The 11865-nt window shown below is 43.7% G+C and overlaps 1 protein-coding gene across 1 annotated transcript; it reads right to left on the minus strand.

Moving 5' to 3' along the window:
- Window positions 1–1008: 1008 nt before the first annotated feature.
- gan (gigaxonin) lies at window positions 1009–11702 on the minus strand. The gene is made up of 13 exons (XM_079163254.1): window positions 11566–11702; window positions 10969–11166; window positions 10721–10835; window positions 10265–10615; window positions 8787–8855; window positions 8459–8610; window positions 7795–7916; window positions 7531–7643; window positions 6775–6924; window positions 6002–6138; window positions 5248–5382; window positions 4505–4614; window positions 1009–4412 (listed from the first exon to the last, which is right to left on the minus strand). Exons 2-13 carry the CDS (start codon window positions 11151–11153, stop codon window positions 4240–4242), a joined length of 1812 nt encoding a protein of 603 aa, XP_079019380.1. The 5' UTR covers window positions 11154–11166; window positions 11566–11702; the 3' UTR covers window positions 1009–4239.
- Window positions 11703–11865: the final 163 nt, after the last annotated feature.

Raw genomic sequence — 11865 nt, forward strand, 5'->3', positions numbered from 1 at the left:
AAAATGTGATTACTTATAATAGCAGCAGTGTATACAATAGAATGATAATACTGATAAGTGATCACCTCAACAACTAATGATGGGTATTCATGGTCCACTTGGTCCCTAATGGTGTTTGTTGACCGTTTAACATGAGCTAACATCAGGTCAAACTTTCACTGTGGTCCATCATAAGTTAACTTAAAAACTAATGTGCAGATTTCACTGTAAGCTGTTGATGACATTCATGGTCCCCTTTGGATGGATCCTTATTCTGACCTTCCCTCTCTTAGCACTGTTAAAACCAAAAGTCCCCTTGTTCAACACAAGCATTACAAAACAATTCAGAGTGTACTTGAATGCTCCCCAGAGGATGAACCCTTTGCATTCTGGACACTCCATGATCAGTCTTGCAGAGCCATCCTCATGTTAATTCATCACATTGCACATATAATAATAGTCAGATTTCCTTTAAACTTTCCATGCACAGTTTTGTCTCCCAGATTCAACCAGCTAGATATTATAATACTATTAGTGTTCAAACTGATAGAATGTGATGCTTCATTCTTATGGGATTTTGCCTAATTTTGAAGACTTTTAGACAGAAATGAAAGACAATGAAAAATCCTAAAAAACAACACATACTCGTTTAGTAGAAAAGATGGAAATATGTCTTATTACTACAAGTGTGTATTTATTGTAGTTTCGGCATAATTTTTAGTTGTAGGACAAACATTTGCCTCTTTAGTCTCTACTGATCTAATAATAGAAAAACCATCAAACCTAATAGAACTACAGCTGAAGCTACAATGATAACTCACATGCAGCTGCCTGATCCTTTACTTCTCCTGCCAACAAATACAACACTATCATTGTTTTTTATATTAGAACATTAACACTCATCTTTGTCCATGATAAAATGGGTGAGAGGGTGGCTTTAACACATACTATTTGAGCCATTGATCAAAGTTCTCAGAATAAGTGTTACATCTGAAACAAAAATAGAAACAAATGAGATAAGACATGTAGTGGAGCACATTGATGTTTTATTTCCTTTGACGTGAATGAATGACACATCTTAGAAACTTCCCCATGCATCAGTAACAAAAGTACAAACTGAAACAACAGTGTCACTGCTTATCTTTCACAGCACAGCTTTGGTTAAAGCCTATTTATTGTCCCTCATGGTGTGCTCCGGTGTTTCACATCACAGACCGTCTTGACGTGTTAACGTCACTTTCTTGTATCTCAGGATTCAGGAAACCTTTCGTACCTTAAATGGCTAGACGCTATTGAATGTTAAGTGTCAATGCAAAAATAAGGAAGCACAGTCTTCACAGTCTCAGCAGACTGGTCCTGTTTCTTAGTGTTGGGAGCGTGACGGGGAGCTCCAGGAAATCCTTTGTTTCAGCACAAACTGTCTGCTGTATTTACAAAGCATTGACCACAGACAGCATTAACAAGTGGAACTTAGTTGTTGCCTAATATCAGCCTGTGTGTCTTAAACCCTGCAGCCTGATGCACCAGCTGTGTTTAATGTAGTGGAGGTCTGTCACCATATCACACTGTCACTACACCATTATTGTGGCCAAAAAGTGTCAGAGTGATATGTATATACAATTTAAATAATAATATCAGTATATATCGTGACACTAAGACTTAGTGAAACAAGTTTCAGTAGTTACACTGTAGAGTTTAACATTTCTCTGTTAGGGACGGCTACAGTGGGCTGATGGTTTCCTTTGATATTTATACAGACAGCTCCTTTCCTGTGACATACTTCATGTCTTTAGATTTGTGATACAACTGACTCGCATGCTTGTTATTGTGCTTTACAGTTACCATACAAACCTGCCCTCCACTGCTCCAACGCCCACAAGGCTTTCACCAAGAAGCTATCCAAACTCCCTGATGCTGCTGCTGTTTATGACCCTCAACGCACCAGAAGTACTCAATACATACAATACGAGTGGTGAGGGGATGTGTATTCAGCATGTAGTTACATTACTTTCTATAAGTAAATGGAGGTCTATTGGGACGAGTGAAGGCTGTCTTCCTCATATTGAATGATGGAACTTCACTATCCCCAACAAGATTTTGTTGGTGGAGTCAAGTATAAAACCAAGTATTTACAATGAATCAGTTAATGTTGACTTAAAGGGACAGTTCACCCCAAAATCCATATTGTTCCTCTTACTTATTGTGTTATTTATCGATCTAAATTGTTCCCAGTGTTGGAGATGTCTGCCTTCTCTTCAATATGGAGTGTTGCTCAAAGCGCTAAAAATAAAATAAATCATAACCCAGTTACTCAAGATAATCCACATCATTTAGAACGCTGTCTCCACAGCTATGGAGATAACTAGCCCTACAGCTGAGGACCATATGAAGGCTGTCCCTTTAAACCTCGGTCCAGCTGGTCAACAGTCCGATTACTAAAAAGCTGAGTTTAAAATGTTGCTGCTCGGGTTTGTTTTGCTTTGGATCCCAATAAGATTTTTGAACACATTTAAAACTGACAATATATTGATTTCAACTAATTCTAATACAATGTTTTCTCCGTTTTCCACACAAGAAAACACAGTATTTCTTTAAATATTAATATCTCAGGTTTTTGTGATTCCTTTTCCATTCTGACAACAAGACGTTTTTGTCATTTACAGCCCTCTTTGTATTGGCCTTCATTGGTCAGAGCTCAGTGTGTGGAATGTATTGCCTTTCTGATATAATGAGAGGTGTGCTTCGGCTCCACTGAGCGAGCGTCTGTGCTGCCGCTGAGCTGAGGACGGACAGCAGCAGCTGGAACTCACACAGAACAAATGGGGTCAAGGGATGCCAAAACTGTACTGACTGGAAAGCCAGGTCAGAGGTCGCGGAGGCAGGAACACTCCAAAGTGTCACTCGCAGCGACGTCTATTTGTGAACAGTCCCGGGCAGCTTGGTCAACAATAAAGACGGACTATCAAGTCAAGCGCTTGTGCTCTTACGGGCAAACGTTCGGTTCGCGTGTGGGTGTTCTCACCAGCCTTCATCATCGTGATGAAGGCTGGGGTTTTAATCTAGAAGCAGAAAAAGACGGCATGTCCAGAGTCCAGCATGTTGTCCACGGCTCGTCGGCTGCAGTTCACTTTATAACCAAACTCTTCTTCATTTGCCTGGAATCAACGCCAGTGAATCAAACCAGAGAGTATGTCACTGGTTTGACTGTGAGTAAGCCACAACATGGCCGTGTTTTTCCCTGTGAGTAAGACTGAAACCACCGCGGCGCGTCACAACAGGCGCGTTCGCTTCAAAAACACCCCTTGGCAAAGTGAGTCAGGCAGAACAGCTGATGAAATTCATGTTGAATGAAGAGGAACAAAATGGTATCGTTCATCTTAATTAAAAAAACGCTAATATCACATTCCTACCACATTTACCAGAATGGAAACAGGAAGTCAGTGGTAAAGTAGTAAAGCCCGCCCCTTTGCTCGATTTGAGTAAGCCAAGTGTGACATTGAGGAACGGTGCTGATAACTTTATATTTAAACTTTTCAGTGACGTGCCGCTGCGCCGTACCAGAGGACACCAATGGTTTAGTGAGCGATGCGTTTCTAGAGATGGTCTGGTGTGATCGAGGCCTTGCAACACTAATAACTTTACCGCCAGCAAATAACCTCCACCAATTAAATCCACACTCTACTTTATAACCCCACTGTTCTCTGATTCTAGGGGACTGACTCCACAGTCTCACTTCCCACTAAAGATTTATGTTTATCCACCCTTACCCTTCACTGCTGCGGTTATATATATATATCTATATCTATATCAGGACAAATGATTGGACCATAAAGATGAACAATCCACCGCCAAACAACATCATATATCCTACTAATTGCCACAGCAGTGCTTTTAAAATGTCAATGTCAATCCCTCATGTAATAATAAAGTCGATATTAAGAGTTGTTTACAGCTTAAATCTCTCACCAAGCAACAAGAGCCCCAGTAAACAGAACAAATGAGGTCGGTTATTGAAATAAAAAGCAAAAAACAATCAAATCCCAAGTTACAAACGGAAAAAAATATTTAAGTTGATAAAAAAAGTAATTAAAAAAACTGTAACTTGTCAAGTCTCAGTCAAATATAAACCCTAATATCTAGTGACTAGAACACTTCAGTGTTCATAAAATCCCAAAACCCAGACCTACGGCAGGTAGAAAGTACCAGTGTGCAAACGTGGAGTCGGGAGCCGACACAGGCCCACTGGCTGGAGTCCCGCTGTCAGACCCTGATCTGGAACATGCCCTGGCTCAACTGAAGGCGGAACAGTCGACAGTTGGCGATGCGCAGTGCGGCACAGGCGGTTTTGGAGAGGTCGCTGGGTAACATGGACTTGGTGTGATGCCACGTCCCGGTGCTGCGGCGGAACTCCCGGATGTAGTCGAAGCTCGTTCCTGCACAAGAAACACCAACCGTGACCATTCAAAAAGAGAGCGTGACCTCATCCCAAATCTGTGGTGGTTCTAGTGGGTTCTCTCTTACTGACCTGTGTCCAGGTCTCCCAGCACATAGATGCTGGCTCCGATGGGCACAGCGCCGCAAACGAAGGACGAGCTGGTCTGGATACACAGGTTCTGGTCATCCAGCAGCATCCACCTGTACCCATCACAACACAGCAGACATGGCAGTCGGGCTAGTTCATCTAGCAACTTCACTAGAATGAAACACTTTGTTTTCTTCTCGAGCTGGAGATGGAAGTAGCTAAGGAGGGAGCCATCTCGTCTCTGTTGAGTGTTGCACATGTGCAGTGCCGATCGGTCCCTCACGACGACATGGCAGAGCAAGCATTTTAATGATCCTGGAAAGATTACAGCTTCAACTTTTACAATTTTAACTAAACATGACAATCAAATTTGGTCTTTGTTGTCTTTTGAAAATCACGAAAAAATAAAAAGGGGCAAGTAGATTTCAGAAAAAAATGTATTCTGAGCCCTGTGTGTATCGAAAACAAAGTTCTGTCAGCGAAGTTCTGTCTGTTTCTTGATTTTTATATTCTAACAGATGTAGGATATTTGTAGGTCTAGTGAGAAAGTCCATCTGCTAGTGAAGATCATGAGATATGGTCAAAAGCTGAACTAAATGGTCCTTGTTGTGAGATTGTTTTCAAGGTGAAGAACCATCGTTGACACTCACCGTTTGGACCCTAGTAGGACAGTAAAACCCTAAATAGCAGGAGCAATAATGTTTGTATCTGACTAAAGTATTCAGAAGCAGCGTCTCCTTACGGACCTCCTCATCTCGTCGTGGTAGAACTCAGACTTGCAGGTCAGCATCTGTCTTTGCTCGGGGTTGTCCTGCTCCTTGCTTCTAACTCCGCCGAACACGTAGAGCTCCTGGCCAACGCCGCACGCCACCGACCCAAACCTGACCAGGAAAACCATTCATTGAGAAGCTTGTTCGTGGATACAATAATCGCTCAAGAATGTCTCCTATTGGCCAGCAAACATGACCACTCAAGGCACTTTATCACAAGGACTCAGAAAACATCAAATGACTTCATGGCCATAAACAACAATGCTCACAATGACCTGAAAGGAGATCGTCGTGACTGAATGCTGAATGTTTCTTCACACCGTGGGATCACAGGCTCTGCTATGACTAACAAGTGTGCACGCTGTGACTCAACATCCTCTCTTATAGTTACTTCATTATTCCGAGCAGCAGTTTGATATGAGAGCCATGATTTCAGTGTGACTGTGGCCTCATTTTAGGGAAATTAAACTGAAACTAAAACCAAACGTCCTGGGACTCGTGCTCCGTTTCCTGTTGTGCAATACAAACAAATACAAAGTATCACAGGCTGAGGTTAAAGGTTTGTGTTACACGGCAAGTACGTATAACATGTGACAAAAGTATCATCAATGGACAGAAAAGAGAAGACAACGAGACCATGACATGCGGAGAAGACAACGAGACCATGACATGAGGAGAAGACAACAAAGGTGGGCTTCAAATCATAGATGCTCTTGCAGTTTGTGTTTACCGTCTCTCTTTCAGAGGACAGAGACCCGTCCACTGCTGGATTTTTGGGTCAAAGGATTCAACGGAGTCAAACAGCTTCCCGTAGGAGCCCCCGCCGATGGCGTAGATCTTCTTGTTCATGGAGGCGTAGCAGCCGACCTGACGGAGAAGACAGACAGGCTGAACAAGTCGCAGCATGTTGGGAGAGCTTCGCTGTGGAAAATGAATCACTTGGGCCCATTTTCAAGTGTTGAGTGTGTGTCACTGTCAAAGAGAACGGTCTGGTGCGAGAGACCAAATAAGGAGGCAAGAAAAGTAAGCTAACACACCCTCAAACATACTTTAAAAAAAAGAAAGCATACGATGGCATCGTAGCGGTAGCATAGCACCCACCCTCTGGTTCCCCGTTAACTCCATCAGCACTGTTGCCGTTGTTTGCGCTGTTAGCATCGTTAGCTCAGCTGTCGCCATGTTGAGAGCCGTGTGGAGGCAATAGATATGCTCGGAATTTGAAATTCAGCACCTTCAAAAGGTCTACTTGGTCATAATCCACGGTTTTCTAGTCCACAGAGTTAAGAAGACAGAAAACCTTGTTCTTCAGTGTATAGTCGTTACCGTGGTTCAGTGTGACAAGGACTAGCCAGATTGATTTTAGCTGATATTGGCTGACTTTAGATCTGATTTTATAGAATTTCATTTGCAACATTACATTTAACAATAAAGTCAGGCGATGGTGGTTACTACTTTGCTGTGACATTATTCTGTTCATTGTGATATTTGTATGTGCGCTGGTACCTTGCGGATCATGGTCATACTGGTCTGCATCTTCCAGGTACTGAAGTGAGGGTCGAACACTTCAACGGTGATCAGCTCCGTTTCCTTGTTCTCTCCTCCGAGAACATAGATCAGACCGTCCAGCTCCACCGCACCGAAGCACTGACGAGCCTGGTGACGAGTTAACCCAACCACAGCAGTGTCACACACAGTCAGTAAGACACACACACACACACACACACACACACACACACACACACACACACACACACACACACACACACACACACACACACACACACACACACACACACACACACACACACACACACACGTATAGTACAGGTAGAACAAATCTTTGCTTTTATGTCTCTGCCAGCGTTTTTGAATTTCTGATTTTACACATATCATAAGTATTGTTTAGAGTGTTCCACTACAACACTTTTCTTTTCTGGTGACTGGGAATGCATCGTCAATGTGTCACATCTGGGTATTGCAGCTCTGCTGACACCTAGTGGTCATGAAGTAAAACGGTAACATAGCTGCAGAACTTTGCATGGTGTACTGATCATTTATCCTGCTTCAAAATCATGAACAGCAGCAAATTCGAAAAGCGAAAATGATCATTTCAGTGATGGAAATATTGAGCTGGGTAGTAAAATACATGAAAAGGGGAAATAAATTAGACAGGAAAAAACCTACTGCAAGGATCACTCTGTATACTTATAATGTAGGGAGAACCTCGGGAGAAGCGCCGTTAGAGAAAGAAAGAAATACCTGTAGCATCGGGGGTATGGGACTCCAGGTGTTGGAGTCTGGGTCATATTTCTCTCCACTGTCCAGAACTGTGTTGTGTTCATCTGCTCCGCCCATCGCAAACAGAAAACCCTCTAACAGACCGGAAACACAACGTTATTACTCAGTTATTACACTGTTACTACTAAATACAAATTCTCTGGAACCTTAATCCTTTCATCAGGATTAGGGTAATTCATGACCGGAGTAACAGGTGTGTTTTTTCCTGGCCTAGCCAGCACTGACCGGCGGCGACCACGCCGTGGCCGAGGCGGGCGGCGCTCATTGGCTGCAGCTCGATCCAGGCCTGTCTGTTGGTGTCGTAGAGCGGACACATGCAGCGCGTCACAGCAGTGGGCTTCCTGCTTCTGTACGGGTCATAAAAAGCATCACCATGTGATCTGGATGAACTTGTTACTGATTCAACCTTCTTCCTCCAAAACGTCTGTGGGGAGAAGAGGAAAGGTTTCTGTGTACGTCATGATTAGAAAGCTCTCCGCTGAACGTTACAAATGAGAATAATAGTAATGCTAAAAATATGAAGTCCAAATAAGATAAGGGATAAAATAGGGCCAAAAACTCCTATCATGATATAGGTAATATCATATCGACATACATATATATATATACACATAAACAGTCAATGTGAAATAGCCACACAATTTTGTATATATTGTGTGAATGAATACTTGACAAATAAAAATAACTGAATATTTTATCCTTATTTAAGTAACAACTTTTGTGCAAAATAATCAGATCTTCTAAAAATGTCAGTTAGTATATTATTATCAATTAGGATAATGTTATCGTGTATTGTGATATCTCCAGATATGATTCCATTGAGAGACGATAAATGATCACACGGAATCATTGCTCAGCCCTTGTGTGAAACATAAAGACGGCGACTCACTTGCGATCCTCGCCTCCGGCGACGACGATACACTCTGAGTAACCTCGGGGTTTGAAGGCGGCGAGCATGGCCTCGCCCTGCAGTGGGCCGCCAGCCACCACCTGCTGGCAGTACTCTCTGATCACCTCCCTCATCAGCGGCTCCCCCATGGCCTGATGGGATACCATGCAGCACACAACCACTGAGTCAGCCCAGAAGAGTTTGGCCTCAAAAGAGGCCTATGCAACGTGAAGCACTTGGCTGGACGTTCACTTCACCACATGTTGCGCAGTGGATCAGACTATGAAGCACACATTGTAATCTGGACGGCACATCACAGCTCCCCTACCTGCTCCCTCAGGTAGCTCACGTCCAGGCCCTGCAGCCAGACTGCAGACATCACCTCCGTCATGTGGACCTGTAAATACAGATGCAAGACTGGAGGACTCCTTTTTTGGCTTATGGAACAAACAAAGCTTGCAGCACTTAAAGCCAAATACACATGCTTTTTTGGGGGCACAGGAATGGTCTGGAGACATAACACTGACGTATCACCATCTCATAAAAAGTTACTATAGTGAAAAAGTAGGGAAGAAGTTGCCTATTTCCACATCTGGCAGACACACATTAGCATTCATATGCAAATGTAGGTCCAATATTCATTCTGCTACATGTTCAGGTATTAAACAATAAGCTGAAAGACACTAAATTTAAACTGCTAAATTGGCAATAATTCTCTGTGGGTTTGACATTTCGAGCAGTGCCTATTATATCCCCCACAGTCCATCTTTAATATGAAAACCTTGATTAGAGCAGCTTTAACAATACAATATGGCTTTGCCTAGTTCTGGGCGGTATGACCAAAAGTGTGTATCACGGTATTTTTTAAGATTCTGGCGGTTTCACGGTATTGTTTTCTCCCCTTGACTGTGTTGTTATAGGTTTATAGTGGCTTACTCTACTGTCAGGAGTACATAGAATATAAACACATGTTAATGTCATCACGTTTGCTCGTATAATGTTGGGATAGCAGTTTGGCTGAAGTATTGTCGCCCCGGTCAGACGTTCCTTGAATCCAGTGTTTTAATCGTTGCTCTGAGTCTTTCTGACTGTCTGTAGTGGGACCATGTCCTTGCAGAGCTGGATCGTTATTGTGTTCTTAATGTCGCTCCACCGCTTGCTTTTCTTGTCATATGCTGCCTCGAGCAAAAGCCTCTTCAAGCGATGTCGGACCCTTCGGCTTCACTGTTTCACTCACTTTAATTAATTGTTGTTATAAAGTTATAACCATGAAGGGTCCCTCAATACAGTTAAGACAAGTAGCTCCGACCACAGCGCCCCTAGTGGCGAACAATATATTCTGCTGCCTGTTGAAGAGTGACAGCAGTTGTTTCGGCTATGCACCGGTATGACGGTGTGTGAAAAATTCATATCATATGGGAAATTAAAACCGGTATACCGCCCTGCACTAGTTTTGCCATACCATTAGGCATAAGGTTAGTTCAAAGGTAAATTATAACGTGTTCCCCTAGTGTTTACTTATCGTTCCAGGCAGCAATTGGTTTACATTTGTTTTCATTCTTACAAAAATCAATAATTTGACTCTTGACATTTTTTGTGTTGTGTGTTGTGTGACCAATCACAGTGAACGATAACTCAAGACCAATCTTTTGCCAGTGTTTCATTAGCAGCTTAAGTGCAGCTGGATTTTCATCCTGCGCAGAGATGAATTGAAACCAACGGATGAATATTCTAAATAGCAATATTCTAATCCGTTGAACATAACCCCTCTTATCTTCACACTGAACCTGAGGGAGCATCACCCACCTTGCGCTCCACCGGGTCATGTGCGTACCACCGCACCACAGCCTCCAGCACGTGCTTCTCGTTGCCCACGTTCAGCTTCTCCATGGCCAGCAGTTCGCAGAGCCGGCTCGGGGGCAACTCCCTGAACTCCTCGGTGCGCGCCACGTCGCCGAAGTGCGTCTGCAGGAACTCGGTGGCGGCATAGTGGACGTGGTAAAGGCAGTAGTGCAGAGAGAAGAGGCGGATGCCGATGCAGTTCTCTGCGGTGATGCAGCTCTCTAAGAACTGGCAGCACAGGTTCTTGAGGTCGGTCATGAGGAGCATGTCGGACGCCTGCACCATGTCCTGGATGGTCTCCTCGCTCAAAGTGATCTGTGTGTGAAGGACGGGCCAACATATCCACAACAACATATAAAAGGAGAGGCGGCACACATTTACTTAAAAGCCCAAGGATGTCACTAAAGCCTCCATACTTACGTCACCGCTGAAGATGTAGTCCAGGATGTGCTTCATGATGACCATGGAGACCCCCTGCAGCTCGATTCTGTATGTAGACCCATCTTGCTTTGGGGGATTGTAGTTCAGCTTGGTCCTAACAGGAAAACATCACCACAACTGAATATGGATGCCCTTCCAACACAGTCAGCTGTAGCATTGCCATTGTGCCAGTGGACATGGCAAACATAGAGAACAGCTGTGAGCTGTATGATGCTGGTGGGACTGACCTGACATAAGGGCTGGCAGCGGCCAGGATGTTCTTCTGGACAGCCAGCTCCTCTCCATCCACCACCAGCAGCGCGTCGTGAAAACTTTGCTCTTGCCAGAAGGTGCGAAGGACTCGGAGGAGTTTCTGGGAATGTTGTGGGTCCGAAACCCTGGAACCGCCTTCGCTCGATACAGAATCGGGCATGTCTAGGTTTTCACTGTACACACATGAACATGGGGACACTCTTCAATTCGGCTCTCACAAAAGAAACTTGTAAGAAACCGGTGCTTTAGCATTCGCTTCGTAGACTGTTCCTCTAACTGATAGTGAACAGGCGTGCTGCGTCTGTGGCTAGGCTAGTAACGTAGCACAACAACAAGCAGCTCCTATGTCAAAGACGATGCGATGTCGCTGGCAAATGACGTCCAGTGAAGCAGTGGAAAAGATAACGTGCCTAACGTTAGTCGTCGTGTGTGGTTAGCCAAATCAACGCACTGTCAAATGGGGTAAAGCTATAAACACACGCACGTAGGCTTGAGCCCCAGCACTGCATATTTGGTGGTCCAAACCTGTTATGTCATGTTTCTTTTCGAGTTTTTTTTTTTACGTGACTTACCTTGAAACTACGAAGTGCGCTTTTCTTTTTCTATGGGCATAGGCTGCACCTAGCTCCTAACCCTTAGGACAACATGAATCACACTCGGCGAGAATGTTGTAACTGGACGTGAAGACATGTATCGTGCTGCGTTCATGGTAAAAGGAAAGATGGTTAAACGACACACCCATTATTTTGGGCTACCAATATTTCCAAATAAATATAAACAAACAGATTCATACAATAAGCAAAAAATCAACCGATTAGTTACATAGCTTTGAGTAAGTTGCGTAAGAAAACACATTTTATGATCACAGCCCT

Source organism: Pholis gunnellus (genome assembly GCF_910591455.1).
Source record: "Pholis gunnellus genome assembly, chromosome: 7".
NCBI classification, from domain to species: domain Eukaryota; kingdom Metazoa; phylum Chordata; class Actinopteri; order Perciformes; family Pholidae; genus Pholis; species Pholis gunnellus.